The sequence below is a fragment of the Watersipora subatra genome, chromosome 1, assembly GCF_963576615.1.
Source record: "Watersipora subatra chromosome 1, tzWatSuba1.1, whole genome shotgun sequence".
NCBI classification, from domain to species: domain Eukaryota; kingdom Metazoa; phylum Bryozoa; class Gymnolaemata; order Cheilostomatida; family Watersiporidae; genus Watersipora; species Watersipora subatra.
In genome coordinates this window covers 44,532,696-44,553,174 of record NC_088708.1, presented here as the reverse complement: position 1 = coordinate 44,553,174, position 20,479 = coordinate 44,532,696, and the positions used below count along the sequence as shown (strand labels likewise).

At 33.8% G+C, this 20,479-nt stretch overlaps 2 protein-coding genes across 2 annotated transcripts; both read right to left on the bottom strand.

The window, feature by feature from the left end:
• Positions 1-520: 520 nt before the first annotated feature.
• On the bottom strand, positions 521-985 carry LOC137388052 (zinc finger BED domain-containing protein 5-like). Its single transcript, XM_068074572.1, has one exon. It carries the CDS (start codon positions 983-985, stop codon positions 521-523), a length of 465 nt encoding a protein of 154 aa, XP_067930673.1.
• A 1,138-nt stretch (positions 986-2,123) lies between these two features.
• Positions 2,124-7,519, bottom strand: LOC137408724 (sulfotransferase 1B1-like). Its single transcript, XM_068095303.1, has 5 exons — positions 7,454-7,519; positions 4,481-4,623; positions 3,835-3,932; positions 3,185-3,362; positions 2,124-2,262 (listed from the first exon to the last, which is right to left on the bottom strand). Exons 1-5 carry the CDS (start codon positions 7,480-7,482, stop codon positions 2,135-2,137), a joined length of 576 nt encoding a protein of 191 aa, XP_067951404.1. The 5' UTR covers positions 7,483-7,519; the 3' UTR covers positions 2,124-2,134.
• Between the last annotated feature and the right edge of the window lie 12,960 nt (positions 7,520-20,479).

The window sequence follows — 20,479 nt, the reverse complement described above, 5'->3', positions numbered from 1 at the left end:
TTGAGAACACCATGCCTCGTTCTAAATTAGCTAAGCTATCTTCTACTGTAGACATAGGATGTACTTCCCGAAGTATGTGTTTATTCAAAGCAGTGTAGTCAGTACATATTCTCACCGACTCTGGATTAGGCTTAAGTACTACAACCATTAGTGCTACCCAAGGAGTAGGTTCTTCTATAGGGGCTATAACTTTGTCAGCCAGCATTTTCTCTGATGCTTCATCAGCTTTAGCTCTAAGAGGAAAGGCGGTAGGTTGAGGAACATGAATGGCAAAAGGAGTAGAATTGGAGCTTAAACAGATACTATACTCTCGGTCTACCTTTTCATTCATCATACTGAGAATCAGACTCTTGTAGAAATCTTCTAAGCTGGCGGTTTCGTAAAGATGATTTTGATCTGAGAAAGTTTATTAGTTTCATTATGTCCAGCATAAGACTTTCATATTCATTTTTCAGTTGTGCACAGAGAATGCCTTCGGGTATGATACAATGAAATGCAATCAGCTGAGGATTGTTATCTTTCAGGTGATTAACAAAATAACAGAATATACACCCACTATATCTGGGACGCCACTTGTCGCTACAGAAATTATCTTATGCATTGACACTTTATGGGAGTCCATGTAAGCCTTGAATGCCTGATATATATTTTCTCCAGTCATACGTTCTGTCAGTGGAATAACTGCTGCAAGGTCCTCACTAAACCTGTTGTTGAGATAATACCGAATCAACACACTCAGCTGAGCAACATTGTTTATGACAGTACTTTCATCTACTGCAATTGAAAATGATTCACACCTGTTCAAGTTATATATGACACCTTCAGTCACATGATTGGCAATAGCTTCTATCCGTCGTGCACACGTATTCCTAGATAGCGGTACTGACTGAACCCCTTGCTGAATATCTAGCTTTTCAGGGTAGAGCGCTTGAACGGCTGAAACCATGCATTCTTTGAACAGTTCGCTGTGGCTGTATGGAGCCATTGCCTTAGCAATTTTATAACAAACCTCATAACCAGCAGTAGCTGCTCTTTATTGCAAGCTTGTAGCTCCCCTCATCATAGCCATTTCTTCATTAGTCTGCCTTGTCAATCTATAAAGCTGTTCTTGCCTCCTAGGTGTACCTGAAGGAAATCTTCTGTCATAGTCAGGATGGTTTTGAGTGTAATGCCTTTTGACATTTGCTACCTTGTTTATAGCAACTGAATTATTGCATATCAAACATATAGGTTTCCCTTTTACTTCACTAGAAATTCCACTGTCATACAGCCCACGACCAAAGTGAAATTGGAAAAAAGAAAGGGTACTGATGATTGAGAAATGCAACATTAGCAGTCAAATGGCACTGCAGTGCAATAGGATAACTGCAATGGTAGCTGTAATGTACTGGGTGTGGATGTTATTATATACAACAAACAGCAATAATGAAAGGAAAAGATTATATGTTTATATCTCTCCCCCTGCAATAGGAGAAATGCAATATTGGCCAATATTAGAAGTAAAATGCACTGATATTATTAGAATTACCAATATTATTAATATAGTAATAATATAAAACCAATGCACAATTTTGTTTACATTTCAAGTATCATATGTATATATGTTTACATAGTATCACATGTAAGTTACTCACCATGATTCTATATAGTATCACATGTAAGTTACTCACCGTGATTCCATATAGTATCACATGTAAGTTACTCACCATGGTTCTATATAGTATCACATGTAAGTTACTCACCATGGTTTTATATAGTATCACATGTAAGTTACTCACCATGTTTCTTTATAGAACAATCAGGGAAGACGATTACAGTTTATTCGTTACATCGACCCTCTGTTAACAACTGGTATGCTCCCTAATTAAATATGGATGGCCATAAATAATCATGTTTGTTTTTTTGGATTTGTTTCTGGAACATGTTTAACCAACACATTTTTATTATTCAGGTTGATTCCATATAATGATTTCATGAATATACATGTATTAAATATCTTTAAATATGGCATTGATTTTGACAACATACAGATCTCAGGACTGCCTTCGTACTAGCCAAGGCTTTTTGTTTTAAATTCCTCAAAAAGTGCTGTTAGATTTTGAGCCCTTATTCATTCATGTATAGCACCACATAGTCAGAACTGTAAGTACTTGATGAATCTCTGATGAAGTTCTGGATGATTCCGCAGTTCTTGATTGTAATGCTCTATAAACTGCTCATGTTGCTCTTCAGTAAAGTGATTCCGCCAGTCACCCACAACTCCTAAAATATATATGATATGCATTTTCAGCCAGATGATCATGATCACTGATTAAAGTGCATAATTTCTGCTAAATGTAAATTAATATGTATCCCAGTAATCAATATGTCAGTTACTATAAAAGTAAGTCAAATGTGTAGTTTTTACTGTAAAAGTGGCAGTTTTTCCAAGTGAGTTTTGTGTACTTTCCACTTGTTATAATATGCATAAGTTATTACCGTAGTTTCACAGACGTGTTTACTAAATTAACTCAAAACCAATGGCAATTTAAGATCCACAAAAAATCTTTTTAAGGTAGTTTACATTATGCAGTTTTGCCATAGCATATTGAATCAAATCCATCGTATTTGCTCCGTACAAGGTTGTCAAGTAAGTTGTGAATGTATCTTTATTTTTACTTAGTAAGATAACAAGTAGGTTTTGTCATCTCTCAGTCAGTGTATTAACTAGCAGTAGCCGATTTATTGTACTATACATAATTCAACTTATTATACAAATTGAAATATAATATTTTGGTATGTTTCTGTACAGTTCAGTGCAACGCCAAATTTAATAAAATAATGTAATGCAGCTTTATAGGTTTTAGTACATTACATTAGAATACAATATAATATTAGATTGTAGATATGCTATAATAATAAATAACGAAACATGATGTAACAAGGTACTATAAAATATATGACAAATACGGTATGATATGTTGTAGCTAAGAGTAACATATTCTATATTAACATAATATAATACAACATAATGTAATATTACATAATATAATATGCTATAATATAATGCAATATAATATATTATAATATCGTTTAATATAATTTCTTTCAATGTTATAATGTGCTTTATTATTATATTTTATAATATAATATATGAGACCTCTTTAAATAAACTCTATCTACAAACTATGATACACTAACTAACCTTTTCTATACATAGAATAGCCTTCAACAAAAGAGTCTCCTAATTCCTCAACTTCTCTTTCTCTCTTACTAACTTTCATCTTCTCAATTGATGTCTCGGCTGCAATCTGCTCCAATAATTCTTGCTCTGCCTCCACTTCTAGAAATTTAGCAATCTCTCTAATAACCTTCACAGGGTCCTATAACATACACAGAGATTATACTGAGCTAGTAGATTAGAGGTGGTATCAATGAGTCAATTATGGATGAAGGTTTAGTAGAGATTGTACTTTCTATGAAACTGTTAAAAGTCTGTTGATAGTGAAACCATTTAATAATAATGAGGTCTGATTTTTCTGTTTTTCTTTGTATCAAATCCATTTAAAATCCTCCCAACTGACAAAGAAAATATAAAAATGAAGGAATTTACTAAAAATCAAATCTGTAAAATTCTAGTAAAATACATAAGATATTGAATCCTAAACTTACATACAGAGATCTATTTTTATAACACGAAAGTTGAAGTTTTTGGTAGTTATGTTATCTTGCAAGCTATATATATAATGTTTACTGTTTGCTTGTGTTGGATCAGTATTTGCTGTCAGAGGATGTGCTATAGTTTATCATCATATGTTTATAAAAACTATCAACTGGTATTACTCTTACTTTTACCTCCTTCAATTCCTCATAGAAAACTGGCATGTAGTTGGAATTCCCATGACACCGTGTCCACCAATCACAAGTGTAAACACTCCAAGTAGAGCTTATCACTACAAGAATACAATGTAATTGTTAATACATGTTAATAACATTATAGTTCACTACTATAGATGTCTATGGGCTACAGGAGAAATTAAGTAAGTTTATAGAGACTATACAATTCGTTAAAAAATTTTCAGCTCAATTGATTCTTATAAACTGGTTATATGACTTTTATACAGCGAACATGTTTTTTATGGGCAATCCATTAGATTAGTGTTGAGTCTTTTGTTACATACATAAGCAACAGAAGTAGCAAGTATTGTAACAAAACTTCTATTAAACTTTTCCAGTAGATTGTTAGCCTCTATTCATAATACATGTTTGGCTGCTTCTCTGGCTCCCCTATAGGTTTCTTATTATTACTGTGTCTTTCAGTAATTTCCAGTGTGTTAGAGTTTCAATGTTGGGAGAGTAACAGTGTTACTAGAGCTAGGATAGCAAAATACGTGATGAATTTTTTTATTGGTCAGAGAGGAGGCGTCAGCCCTTCCTACCTTTACATCAACCATGTTAGGACTCGAGCTAAAACATCTTTACAAATGCTATACATATATACTTCTCTCTTCGTCCCAGAATAGCTTGCTGATGTAATCATCCCAATCATATGCCAGGGCTGTTCCATTAACGTCCAATTTGTTATGGTGATAAAATGACACGGCAATATCTGCAGGGTTCCGGTGAACTTGTATGATTTTCCCTCTAAAGAAGACAAACATTGCACAACTTAGCTACTACAAGTGTTCGTTATTTGGTTACATTTTATTCATGAAGTTAAAGCAACAGATCTTTATAGTTGGCTGCAAATGACACCAGTTGGAAAGACTTTTGATAACGCTTATTTTGTTTACCACAACTAGGTGCGTGAAATCTATATTTGTATATTTTTCAAAGTTTGTGTGTCTGTGTGTTTGTCCAGCTATAACTATTACATTCTTGGAATAAAGAATGCGAATGCAGAGGATGTAATCTCGGACCCTCTCAATCACCAGTCTAATCCCTGTCAATTAGGCCAAACTAGCTCGATTGACTCATTAGGCGATATATGTTGTTAAATGGGTGCAAATACGCTACCGCTCTCCATTTTATGCGTGCTCAACCGTGAGAGCAAGTAGTTAGCTTGTACTAGTAAGCTTACTCAAATTAGTCATTGGTAATGTGCCAGGCTAATAGCAAGTGGCAGGCAACTATATTACTTCTCGTTGTTTATAAGCTGATTTTTAATACCCATGCAATGCCGAGCATTCCGCTAGTCTTTATTATAATAAAATCAATGTCTGTCTGTCTGTTAGTCTGTTTAAAGCTACAGCTAAATGCTGGAAAAAAGATTGCATAACAAGGAATTTGAACTCACAACATTCAGTTTGGTAGACCGACACACTGTCAACTGTGCCTATCAATTGCATATTTGGAGTGCCAGTAAACATTATTATTTACTAGGACTAATTTTAAATAGCACCACCAGGTGCATAGATAAACATAATTTTAAAAACTACATGAAGCAAAGGTTGGTTACCAAACAGGAAACCTCATGCGTAGTAAGATAACTCTAAACAAAATAAGGAAGAGAAACAACTAAAAATATAATAGAAGACAACTCCTTGGCCAAACTTGCAAAATGTGTATTCAATAAAGAATTCATCACCACACTTGCCTCAAATTACACTCATGAGGCAGCAGATCAACAAAACATTCTGTTTATAAAACCCTCTGCTGGTTAGGCTGACCTGGTCAAACCTGAAGACCAATCAAGTGTAACTACAGTAGATGCTCCTATAACGTAAACCAAATTCCCCTTTTGATTCATGTAAAGTCTTTGCTTCATATTACGTAAGAAATTCCATATAACGTAAAGCGTCAAGTCAATGCAAGTTCTCAAATTCTATATGAATAATGAGAGTCCCATAAGTAACCTTAAAAAAAATTTCTCTTTCGCCACATTTGGTAGAAAAATAACATATAGTGGTATCTCTATATTATATATATACTAATACCCTGGCAATCTAGTGTGTCACAAGTGATTGGCAGATGCACTGATAAACCACAAAAATAAGTAACTGAAAAAATTATTCAAAATCACTTAAAGGAGGTCAACTAGTGCAGGGGTTATAGTGTCAGTCTACCAAGCTGAAAGTCAAGAGTTGGAGTCTCATTGAAAACAATCTTTTATTCCTGGTTTTGGACAAACAAATGGACAAACACCACTATTAATAAAGTAAATATATAATTTTGTTTTACTTTGTTTTAAATCTATACAGTTATTTTTCTCTGCAACATAGACCTTGCTGTTTAGAAAACATTGAAAGAAATTGATTTCAACTGAAATTGACATTGAAGGCATGCGTTTGACTTGCAACAAAATTCACATAACAGTTATTTGGTTCAAAAGATTCACCATGTCTTACTCTCCTGTGTTGTAGGTGCAAAACATGTGGAAATGGGATTACAAGCTCTTAAAAGCTCAAAAATGAAAAGCCGCCGTAGATTGGAATCTGTTTATTTATCTGATGTAGTGATTACAGTTTGGTTATTGTCTTGTCACGTGATGTTCTCACGTGAATTGAAAGGCCAATAAAAAGCTCAATTTAAAACTTATCGTAGCACTAGTTTATGACAAACACTTCAGGTTTTACCGAAGACCCCTTATCAAATATAGACGCTCGCTACTTTACAGTTTTGTTTCGGCTTGGACTAATCGTCAAGTCGTAATCTGATCATGTGACCCAATACTTCGAAAATAATTTTTGCAGCACTTTTCGATTATCACAGGTGACCAACAGGCTCGTCTTGATTATCAGACAATGATATGTACTCCTTCAGGGTAAGGTTAAAAAATTAAATAAATTTTACGGTAAGTTATAAGATATCACTGCTAAAAGTGACAGCATTACAATGATGATAAAATAGACGCGTAAGAACAATAGACATGGTTTTATTGAATGCGTGAAGTATATTTGTGAAAATATTTCGACGGATAAGGTTGCATGAAAGTGTAAACAGAAACCATCTCCCACAACTACGTCACATTTGAGCCGTTTTGAAAAGAGAATCCAAACTACGGTAGTCTTGTGTGGCTGCGATTAACTGTTCATTTTTTAGCTTTTAAGAGCTTGTAATCACATTCCCACATATTTTCACTTACATGTATAACACAACATAGTAAGACATGGTGAATCTTTTGATATCAAATAACTGTAATGTGAATTCTGTTGCAAGTCAACCTTTAACATAAATTAACCGTAATCATGGACCCTAAACCATATGAAAGTGAAAAGTAAAAAGAGGAAGATGTTGATGCAAACCAATTATGCTACAGGTACTATACAGTCAGTAATTCAAAAATTTGATGTAACCTTTCTCCACTTTAATGGGTTCAAGTGGTGAGATTGAATGATCTTGAGATATATCAGTCAATTTGTATGTATTTTACAGTTTGTATAAGGTAAAATCCCATAACGTAAATATTCTCTAAAATGATTTTGTTATGTATATTATGTATGTTTAAGTAGTGTCTACTGTATAAGATACAGACCTCGAGTTGTTCAGTATATCCGGAGGCATGTCTTCATACAAAAGGTGAGTATTGATAATTCTTCGACCTTTAATTTCTTGCGCTGACGAATCAAACCCTATCTCAAGCATCATTTCATGTTTATGTTCTGGTCTAGATGCTGCTGATCCACGAGTCAGCATCATCAAAATTTCCCACATCCAGTGAGTTCCTAGAGATCACCAGACATACTAATTTTTAAACAGATGGGGTTGATGTCTTTAAAGAAGGTGAGACAGAGGAGCTTAGTAACAAGGATTTAAGAGCAGACAACTTTTGATCAGAAATAATTTTGTAGTGAAACACTTTGTAATAATTTTGCTGGTTTGAGTTGGAGCAGTAACACAATTCAATCCCAAACAGAGAGTGCTGTCGATACAGTCATAAACTGACTGGTTGCTTGTATGATTAACAAGTATTGCTATTCTGAGAAAAATATTGTTGAAAAATTGTTTAATACTGTTGAAAGACTCAAGAACCTTGTTAAAGTTAGCCTGCGGTCTGAAACTTTTTTAAATATAAGGTCTCCTAAAATAACATGCAATCTTAAAACTAATTAATTTAAATTAACAACCTAAACTAAAGCACTTTCTACGTTGCATATTATTATATTCAAAAAATTAATTCTAATTTAATATGCGACAAGAACGTTTTGCTAAAATAGCAGAAAGTCAAATATATATTTTAAATGTAAACATAAACGCTAAAATACAATGATAAAGTGCTTAGTCTAACTTCAGGTATTTGACCTTTTACCTGATTTGGGATAATTGAGTAAATAGATGTCTCCATCTTGAACAGGAAATGATTTTCTATATTCATCTAATCTTTCTGTAAGATTTGTAAATACACAGTAATTGTGACCGTTGTATACGGTAGCATTGTAAATAAACTTTCCATTGACATCCAGTACCGGCTTGGTCTGTGATTGGCTAAACTCCATAAGCTGTAAAACACAAAAAAGACTCATTACATCGCAATAGATTTTTTATTTGATTAACCCCATTTAGTAAAAAACACAATAACAATACAGATTTAATGGTTACATACCTCTTTCTACCAAGCTTAATAACTCCTTGTTATTTTGTATTTGTCTCCCTTTACCAATGTATTTGACAAGTTTAGATATAAACTTTAAAAAACAAAGACTAGAGCATATGAGCTTGATGATAGTAAACATAGAATATGAGAGGAGACAACTCCGTTGAGTAGCATCCTCATGTCAGCCAGTATTCAGTAGATCATTTGAATTACAGAGAAATAGTCATTTTCATATAATTGAACTTATCAAAAGTCACTCTTTTTATGAAAATCTTTGCAGTTTTTATTTTCAAATGATGTTTTAATTAATCAAGTAGAATAAATTAAATCGTGTAATTTAAATGTTTTCGAAATCATGTCATAAAGAGAAAAGATATACTCAAATTTCAATTCACATCATGGAAGCCGCCAGTATACCTCTGATATAAATTGGAGTAACATGCACAAACAAGACAATTAATGCAATAAATTTGAACAAAGTTAAACAGAAAAGTAAAAATAATTGTGAATAAAATTTGTTTTTGCTGAGGTAAAGGTTTTTAACCACATTAATGGTTGGTACATTAATCTACGACCAGAGAGTATTCATTGATGGTGCAGGTATTTGGTTTGTTGAGTTATGAAGTCTGATACATTTCTAAACATCAGACACTAGTTATAATTCATAGCTCTTTAATGTTATACCTTAGCTATACATGTAGCTCTACATGCCATAACTTAGCTATACATGTAGCTCTATATGTTATAACTTAGCTATACATTTAGCTCTACATGTTATAACTTAGCTAAACATCATAGCTCTTCATGTTATAGCTTAGCTATCCATAACTTTTGTAGAAATTATATGTTATGGTTGTTGGTTACAGGACCCTAAATATTTATATAAAACTAGCATGACTATTAGAAAAAACTTTTTACAATACTTACTTCTAAAAAATGAATTTCAATTTAATTTATAGGAAAGTTTTCTGCTAAAAAAATCATAAAGTCACATAAACTTAATTTATATTTCAAATATAAGCATAAAATCTAAAATAGAGTAAAAAGTCCTTATGCTCACCTCGTCCTACGCTGCTGCCAGACTGTTCTCTGCAAAGTAAATTATTGCTGTGTACTTGAGGTTAGTAATAAACCCACCATAGATTGATTGCTGTCACAGTTTTCTTGAAGAATAAGATCAGTTATAAATTAAATGAGGCGCAGCCAGTATTTTCAATTAATTATAGTTTTCTGAGCTGTCAAGTAGTTACTAAAAGGAGCTGATTAGATAATCAGCTTTATGTACAGCTGCCGCCAAAGTCAGCATTTTATAAGCGTTAGTAATTGCTAGATATTGATTTTCTTTACCAGCTGCATACACCAGTCTGTTTTGTATAGCCAAATTAGTAAAACCTTTTTTTAATGTGTCAATCTTTGGCCCATCTTCCCTTTCACTAAATTATTAGCAACGAGATGAATAGAACTTTAACAAAGAAGTTGTATTACTTTTTATAAATAACAAGTGAATCAGTCTAAACATGTTCACTTTCTATGGTAAAAGTTGCCTTCCTTTGGTGAGACTTTGTAACGTTATAACGAGTTGATTGATGGCTTAATTTTTGTAGAATGTCAAAATATGCAATTACCAAAATCTTTTAGTTACCACTATTGCTTGAATTATAAACAAATCGAGTTGGAAGCATCTTCATGTTGATGGATCCTGGATGTTCAAATGACCAACATCATTTCATAATTTTACTTCTGTAATATGTTGAGTAGACTGCATTTACCTACATCAGTGCTTCTCAAATAGTGGGGCGCACCCTCTGTGAGTGGCGCGAGGCTCTATCAAAAGAGAAGTACTTGACCTCGGAAAACATGTTTTTTTCTTTTTTTGACTATCCTAAAACAAAGTACAGTTGCACCTCCACTATACTAAAATGGCAGTGGTGCTCTCCATGTCAGAATGTTCCCAGGGAGCATTCACTCATTGGTGTAAGGATTTGTTTGTACTGAGCATGCCCACCGTTCACACAGCATAGAGCAGGAGTATGAAGTGTAGTGAGTTGACACTCAAGTGACACAGTGAACAATATTAACAATATTTAATGAGGATGGGAAGACAGACAGGTTGAAAGGTGAATATAAAAAGACAAACAAAAGTCTCCCAAAAAGAAAGACAAGGAAATATGACGAAGCATATGTAGTGTTGGCTTCCCATAACATTTAGTGAGAGCAGGCAAAATGGAGCCTATCAAATTAATGCATCACTTGAAGACATGACACTACAATCACTCTGATAATCGTCCCACATTGTGCATGCTGTTTCAGTATACTAGCTATTACTGTTGGCATCATATAAGATGAAATACTAAGGTTCTCAATGCAAAAAACCTATACCCTAGCATAGTAGCTTATTATACTGCCTGCATCTTTAGATGTGCTCTCTGTCATGCTGGATGACACAAGTACTGCAGAAATAAAAACCCTCCTCCCATGAGACTGTTGCCAGACTTATTAATTGACATTGCTGTAGAGGACTGCAAAGCAAAGGTTTGACTTACAATTCGATGAAGCAACTGGAAGCAAAAATGATTCTTTATTGCTGATATATGTACATTTTGATGGGACAAAGTCTTGGTGTGGGGATATACTTATGGTAAAAAATGTCAGAGACAGAGTCACAGATGAAGAGCTATTCAAATGCTGGACTGCTTCTTGACTGAAAATAGGCTAAAGTGGGAGAGCTGCATCAGTGTTTGCATTGTTGGTTCACAGACCATGACAGGGATTAGAGAAGGATATTGGACTCTCAGGATAAAAGTTTCACTGAATGCTGAGTGGACGTGCTGTATTATACAAATACTAGTTTTCCATACAGTGATAACATAGCGACACGCCCTCATTATGTAAACAGCTACACTGCTCTAATTCTGTCGTGATTCAGTTTCGCTGTCTGAAAACGAAAAAACCGTGCGATGTACCATTTTTGTGCCATGGAAATGGCCTTAGCGACCAGCTCTGTCTCCCTTGTCTATGGATAGATCTTGCTTTCCTTTTGTGTCATATTCAGAAGTTTTTTGTTGTTGAAACGCTCTAAGCTGTTTCTCTCTTAAAGATGCAACCTTGACATAAAGCGCCAGACAACTATAGGGTCCAATGGAAACATCTGTCTGTCAGCCCAGTGTAATGCTTCAGCCCTGGCACATCAGGTGTCACTACACTATAGTTCTATAGAAGCACTGGCATCATGGCACCTTTTCTTTGAATTATGATGTCATGACTGGCATGGCGAGTGTAGCCAATTTAATGGAGACCAGACTAATAAAACAAAAGTCTTCTCCGCTGCCTGAGGGAAAGTGGTAGTTGAACAGAAAGTTGCACTATTTCACCGTAAAGCAAGGTGGCTGTGATCCGACAAAGTGTGGTCTCTAGTTTTTGAACTCTGAGAGGAAATAAGAAGGTTTTTGAAGCAAGAGCATAAATATGAAGAAGCAGAAGGTTTAATGATGAGAAGTTTCTGATAAAGCTGGTCTGCCTGAGTGTCATATTTAGACTAAATTTGTAACTAAATCTGCAGTTTTAAAGAAAAGGTCAATACCTCCCGCATTCCACAGGCAACATCAGCTTTTTTACTCAAAAGCTTGCAATGCGGCCTGATGACTTTATTAAACATATTGAGTCATTTGAGAACCTGCAGACACCTGTTGACACTATTCACTATGATGACACCTCAGTGATTCTATATTTTACCCAGCGCGTTTCATTACTGTTGGGATTTGTTACAAAGTGCTTCCCTGAAAACAGTTCTTTGTTTGACTGGATAAGAGATAATTTTAATCCACCAGATACAACTGGTCTCAGGTCTGAAGGGGAGGAGCATTTTATCAACATCACATCTGACTCTACACTCAGACTAATGTTTACATCCCAGACACTGTAAACTCAGGCTAAATATGAAAAGGCAATATCTACATTTAGGACAAACTTTTCTTCCATTTGGAGCTTCTTACTTGTGTAAGAGTAGTAAGACTGGCTTTTCTGCTGTTGCTGCTCTGAAGAGCGAATATACAATGTATGGGCCAGCTGCACATTACACAGGAGCCGAGAGTTGTTGTCTCCTGTTTCAAAGGTCGCCACAAAAAGATGAGTACTCCAAAATATGCTCGTTGTTACCATTAATCCAGGCCTCATATTTTATTAATAAAATCGGCAAAAATCTTTTATATATTTTTGTTTCGAAGATCAAAGTTTTTTTTCAATATTCTGCTGCTGAGTTAATGTTGCTGATCAGTTTGAATATATTGTTATTTATTAATTTCATGTGATTTTATTGTTCAGTATCATATGATTTGACATAATCAGTCGAAAAAGGTTTATAGTTTAATTAAAAACTTAAATTTCTTTTTGGATTTCAGATGCATTTTATACTTTTATGGATACAGTTAATGAAGCTGGTTTTGATTGTATGTTGGATCATATTTCTTTTTCTTATCTGTAATGTTGATAAAGATACTGTGTTATACATATGTGTACTTATAATGACTTTATAGACAAATGATGTCGTTTATAGTCACCTCAAAGGTGGGTGTTTGAGATGTTTTCTTTCTTCCTGTAGGGTATGATATACAATAATAGGGAAGCAGTGACCTACTTCAATAGTGTAATCTATCACTTTATCCATGACTGTGCTTCAGTAGTGATAATATTTAAATCACGATAAGTGCATACCTTGAGCAAAGTAGTGGCCCCTGAAATATGCTAAATAGGCTCAATTTTTCTGCTCACTTAAGGAAAGTTAGGTGCAAATAAGCTAAGCCGAGCTTGGGGTAGGGCAAACTCTTCAACTTCCAAAACATCAGTAGAGAGTCGCGATTCCTCAAAAATACTGATTGGCCTGGTCATACTTGTGGGCTGCAGGTGCTTTCCAACTGCTCTGTTGTGTCACATTTGAACAAGCAGCTGAATGATAGTTAAGAACAAAACAACCACTCGGGATTGTTCCTACTTCACTTAGTTTTTATCATTTGTATGCATTCTCGGCATTTTCATTAAAATTTTTTTAGTTATTTTGCTGATGCAAACTTCGAAGTTAAATACCATCAGTATAGTAGCATCTCTTACACAAGGAATCAGGCAGGAGCTCAGTCTCTGTTATAAACCAATTAGGGCTTCTTCAAGTAACTTGTATGTAAAAAAACTACACATGATCAGCATACCAAAAATGTTGAAGCTGCGAGTGTGACATTTTTCTTAAAATTGTAAATGGCTAACTAAAGCGATCTGCAGGACAAATTTTCATGCTAATTTTAATCCTTCTGTACCAACTAGCCTATCAGGTTATCAGAACTGACAGCGCTACTATAATATAGTACTAGCATGTACTAGTACAGTTCCAGTACAGTTCCAGCACAGTTCCAGTACAACATATATTATATGATGCTACTCGCCGTGCTGCTTGTAACTTGCTCTTTAATACTTATGATATGAAACAGACTACAATATCAACAGCTGCAAGCTGCCAATATGGTGGTAATACTACAGAATACAAACATAAATATATTTTAACAGAATCAAAACAAAGGAGATCACCAACCCTTTTTGCTGCTCCACAAGGAAATATCCTGTTCCAACTGACTGGCAGCCCTTTTACATACGCAAAGATTCTTAATTGCTAAACACTTGTTGATGTTAGTAACTATCTTTGACGTAGCAGCTTCTCAGTTTTGCCGATTCAAGCGTGAAACTGCGGGAGATATTCTCAACGTGCGTGTGAAAGTTGGAGTTGTCACATTGTGCATATTTTCTTATAACAGATTCATTGAAATGTTTTTATAGTAATTTCTCAGGCCAATGAGCTGTTGATTCAGTATTTATTACACTTTCTATTGATGAATAAACCAGTTCTTTATAGGCTTTTGCTAAAACCAATACTTTATTCTACTTTTAAGATGATTTACTAATGGGATATTCTTTGAACTAAAGTGTTCATTCATACAACAGTGTAAGGGGTAACATGGATGTTTAGTTAGTAGAAAACTGGTTTCCTTTATGCTTACAAAAAAACCGCAAAGACAGACATTGCAACCATTTGAGTTCATGTAGTTAAGAGCAAATCTTAAAAAACAGGAGCAATAAGGAATGAAGATGAAATGACCAAAAGGAAAAGTAGAGGTTATATAAAATGTAAGAAAAAAATGCAGAAGAAGCAAAAGGAAGAAATAAAAAGGATAAAAGTTGTAATAAACTATGTAGCTAGTCATCAAGTGATGAAATAACGTATAAACCTTGATTATGTCATCATATTTACTCAGATAACACTTAGAGACATAGTACTAATATCTCTCCTTACTAGTAGGAGTTGTTTATCAGTTGTTAGCAACTCTTATAAAGAACAGCTCATCACTACTACTGGGAACGTCTGCGGTATGTCTCAGACAGGCTTAGCCAAAACCACAGAGCTGTTGTTATTGAGATAATCCTTCTACTCTCATACAACTTCTGATTGCACCCTAAGCAGGCAGATAGCACATTTATCGCCAACAACTAATGTTTGTCATACCAGCTATCGCGATTGTCTCCCTTTGGTGAACGATAACACCAGGAAGGAGACGATTAGGAACTCAATGTGAATTGTGCTAATTCTGCTGATACTCTCTCTGCTAGTTGATATGAAATCATTTTTAAAAGTTTTAGGAAATTGTAATAATATATTACTCATTTACATTTTACAGGATTTCAGTAGATTTTTAAGCAATTCTATTTGAGAGTTAAAGATTAATGGAGCATATCAGATATTTTAGGAACTATATTTTAGAGCGATCATTTTATAGATATTTTAAACTTTTGATAATACTCTGTAGAGTATTTTATCAATTATATTTTAAATATACTGATTCAATTCATTATTGCTACAAAAATGATATTTGCTATTTTTCAATTTCATTTTCTTAAATTTCTGAAAAAAACATTACTTTAAATACATGTATCATAAAATGAGTTTAAAAACTGGAAGCAGATTGAAGCAGTTAATGGTCTATTAGCACAGGCTAAATAAACAATGTCAAGTCAGACAGTTTAAAATTACAGAACAATGATGAAAGTTAACGAATGACAAGTAATGAATAGTAACAGATATGGATCCTATTTTTCCAGCCTTCTCTACATCTGATTTTGGTAGTTCCCTATCTTTATAGTAAAACCACTAGCGGCATGTAAATTTCACAGACTAAAGGTCTAAGCCTTTTAAAAAATTACATGCCTGTTAACTGTTCAACAACAATGATCAGTTTGATTATCAAACATTTAAATATGCTTTGTCAAGGATGCAAGGCTAGATAATGTTATCTCCTACCCCAAGGTATGTTATTTGAATGAAGATGGAATTTATAAACAAAGGACAGCATCGGGTCTGCACTAAATCTTTGAAGAAAATTTCTGGCTGCATTCCAAAGGTCTTGTTTGGTATTCTATTTACACAGTTATTATGTACTACTATGATCTCTTCACTAGCCACGAACATATATTTACCACTTGATAACTAAAAAGACTAAATTCTAAACCATCAAAAACCAGTTGGGTGTCTATAAATATATCTTCTGTTGGATAAAAATGCTGTTTAGCTATGAGCATTTCATCATTTCTGACAAATCATATAACATGCAAAATGCAAACGAAAACATAAAAAGCTAATAAAATTGGTCTACTGGGGCCTTCAGTGAAAGACCAAGTAAGAGCAGACAACTCATATTTCAAATGTTTTTTCATGAAACCTGCTTGTAAATTTATGATCTTCTATGACATGTTAAGTAATGGTTACACACCAGACAGGGTCTGTGGCACAAATAATTTCTGCCACCATTTTTCCTTGCTGATGGAAGGATAGAACAGCCATAGCTAAACTTGTATCCATAAGCAAGCAAAATACAAAGGAATTCTCCGATCTGCTACATTTATGTTTGAAAACTATCGGGGAAACAAATTGAGTGACAAACCAAGTTAGAGGTACTGACTAGCATGTCAGTAGCAGAGTTCTTAACAGATGAATGTTGTTAGCAAGTGAGAATACTAACTGCTGTGGAAACATATATTCCACTAACATTGACAGACTTGATAAATCACTGGTAACTCAAGTCATTTAGAAAGCCTATTAAGATTTGTTAGTTTGCTTATGCTAGTATACTGACATAACACACAATCTAATACAGTTTCAGCTGATGTACATGTTTAATTAAGCCTGTAGCAGATAAGAATTGATTTTAACAATATATATTAATGTTGGCTATTAAATTTAATTTATCAGTTTTTATTGTAATAGCAAATAAACAAAAAGTTACAAAACTCAAAATACTTTAAATATTGGTTTTGAGTTTCTATGTAGTTTAGCTTTGATATCTGATGTTACTAAATGCGGTAAACCGTGAATCTTCATTGACAACTGTAAATAAACATGTACTAATCTAAAATTAATGAATGCAGTTCATACAATGGACCAAAAATTTTTCAGAATTTATTTTTAAGCTATACTAAGTATCAAAAGTATTTTTTATTATAAAAACTGCAAACTTAATGAATCAAAGTTTTTAGTAGCCTAAGTATCAATAGATAAATGACCAGGAGCGATATTTCAATAGCATTAGTATTATTTTTTTTTTCATTGGCTTCTAAAAAGTGTTTCCTTGTCTTGTTTTTACAGTTATAAGATTCTAAAAAGTGACAAATATGTTGAAAATGACTAAAATAGTTCAGCTACTAGCAGTTTATATCAGCAAACACTTGATTAGTAGGATAAAAGCTTCAGCCTTTAGTTTTTCTAATTGGGAATTATCACCCATTGAGTAAGAAAGGGAGACAAATTTAAGTTTCACATAACATTTATGCAAGTGTATCCATATGTTTACATAGACATAGCCTGAGTTATATCAGCTGTAAGGCTGTGCTGATTCTTTCAAAAGGTTGTAGCACATTGTTTGCTACTCTTAAATTCTTTGACCTGATGCTGCTATTACTGCTTTAAGATGCACGTGCCACATACAGTACCTCAGACATACTGAGCTACCCATGGGTGTACTTGTGCCTATGCCAAGGAGAGAACTTGTGATTTTGTGAATAAGATGTATCATTATTTATATGCTTTATAGCAATTAATTTCAAGCAAAACTGAATTCTCAAACATTTTTTAGTTTTCTTTGGAAAGTTTCATTTGACGAATTACATTTAAATAGCTGAAGCAAATTAATGAATGGACAGCAAAATGTTTTCCTATAAACATAGACATACTACAAAATTATGTGTAGAATCTGTAGTACACTTACTACAGCATGTAAAATCATGTTTAAAAGCTATAATTTAGTTGAGGGTCTGTTACATTTTCAGATTGTTGAAACTCTGGAACCACAATAAGACTTTTATAAAAAAAAAACTTGTGTTTTGTATGTTGAAACTTTGGTAACCTTCAAATCATGGAGAAGTAGACTTGAGTTATGCTGAGCTCAGACAGCTTATTTGTTTGTGTTGTAGTTAGCATTAGCTAAATTCATGACAGCAAATGAGTCTTTAACAAGTTGTAGTAGCGGCTTGGTGAACATGTCACAGATATATCATCAACAGCTGGTGATTACTTGCAATAAAATTAAGAATAGTCTTCTCTTGCTGTTCTTCAAACACCGAGTAATTGCAGAGAACTCTTTATATTGTTCACACGTGCCTTACTGTTGTCGATCGATTTAGTAGTGAATGCTTATAAAGAAACAAGTCTTACTAGAAATTCCCGTCATACAGCCCATGACCAAAGTGATATTGGAAAAAGAAAGGGTACTGATGGTTGAGAAATGCAATATTAGCAGTCAAATGGCACTGCAGTGCAATAGGATAACTGCAATGGTAGCTGTAATGTATTGGGTGTTATTATGTACAACAAACAGCAATAATTAAAGGAAAAGATTATATGTTTATATCTCTCCCCTGCAATAGGAGAAATGCAATACTAGAAGTAAAATGCACTGATATTATTAGAATAACCAATAGTATTAATATAGTAATACAGTAACAATAGAAAACCAATGCACAAGTTTGTTTACATTTCAAAACGACATAGCTAACAATATCAAAAAGTTGTGTTATTTATATAGATTTTTAGAAAATCTATTTAACAAAACTATTTAGAAAAAATAATAACAGTAACATATTGCCCAACATGGGTCGCAATATACTTCGATCTTGTAAATTCGAATGCTTATTCTTATAATTATATCTTATAAAATCGAATAATTATTCTTATAATTAAATCTTATAAAATCGAATAATTATTCTTATAATTAAATCTTATAAAATCAAATAATTATTCTTATAATTAAATGTTGTAATAATCTCATAAGAATCGTTAAAAAAGATATCATCGTCATTTCCTTTACTTTCACTGCTTTGGACATCAGTTGGAATACCGAAAAACTCATAAGTGTCGAAAATGCCAGTTACTTTGAAATCGGCAAAAAGAAATGAACTTTTCAGTACTTCTACGTTAATTACAGAAACTTTTGGCAATTACGCAATGTGATAGACTGGTGAAATGTGCACACTTTTTTTTGTAAAATGCGCACGACTTAATAGTTCTACTCTCTGTCGCACCGCCTTATCGGTGTCTCGTTGGCCGGTCTTAATTTTGATTAAAATAGGCTTGGCAAGTTTTTATTCGATTTAAGTCCGAATTAATCTGTCTGTTTATGTATAATCCGATCAGATGGGTTAGTTTTAAGATATTGCGGCAACCTTTCAAAGACTTGGTAACATATTTAAATAAGTTTATATGTGTTTGGTATCATTATTATACTTAAACGACTACACATTGTTGTACACTGCTGACTTTCCAAGCATCTGTACTGTATTGTACAAACTTGTCAGATGCAATATTCAGCAAGTTCATGAACTTGCACTTTAACTCCCATATCATTTCAGAATAGGGAGTCATGCATTATCACCATTTTGATCGATGAAATTGAGATCTTTGTAATGTACATGTATTTTCAGTTACACTATATATTAAAACCATTGTAGAATTTCATTTCAATGAAAACTGTGCTAATTGTGATCAATATGTTCACATCTCACAATTGTGTTGCGGTTGCAATCGAGTCAACTCAATACTTGATTTTGTAAAAAGTTTTCACAAAAATGTGCCGTTCATGTATGTACAATCTAATGTACTGGGCATGTATGTACAGTGTAATGTGCTGGGTATGTATGTACAGTGTAGTGTGCTGTGCATGTATGTATGTACAGTGTAATATGCTGGGCATGTATGTACAGTGTAATGTGTTGGGCATGTATGTTCAGTGTAATGTGCTGGGCATGTATGTACAGTGTAATGTGCTGGGCATGTATGTACAGTGTAATGTGCTGGGTATGTATGTACAGTGTAATGTGCTGGGCATGTATGTACAGTGTAATGTGCTGGGCATATATGTACAGTGTAATGTGCTGGGCATGTATGTACAATGTCATGTGCTGGGTATGTATGTACAGTGTAATGTGCTGGGTATGTATGTACAGTGTAATGTGCTGGGCATCGTTTCTGCTAGCTAAGCAACATTAAACAATGCAAGACCGCGTTGACGAGCAAAACGCTCTTTGATTGGTTAGCTATTGGACTTAGCCGATTTTTCCATATTACGGCTTGGTCATCTCCTGTTTATCCATTTGAGCCTAAAATTTAAACACAGTTTTTCATAGGATAACACTGGTTTTTTCCAAAATTTTAATTCACCATACAATTCTACAGTGCCAAAACTACATGTAGGTAGCAATAACTCCAAAGAAAACAAAATGTGACATCACTGGTTTTCCATTGTGGCCTTCAATTGTCAACAGTGATTGACTATTGTCAATGTTATTCGTCAATTGCGGATGAATGTCCATTACTAAAGCTGGCTGTAGACTTCTGCTATACATTATCAATACTGTCAACTGCTGTTTTAATCATTGTAATTCTCA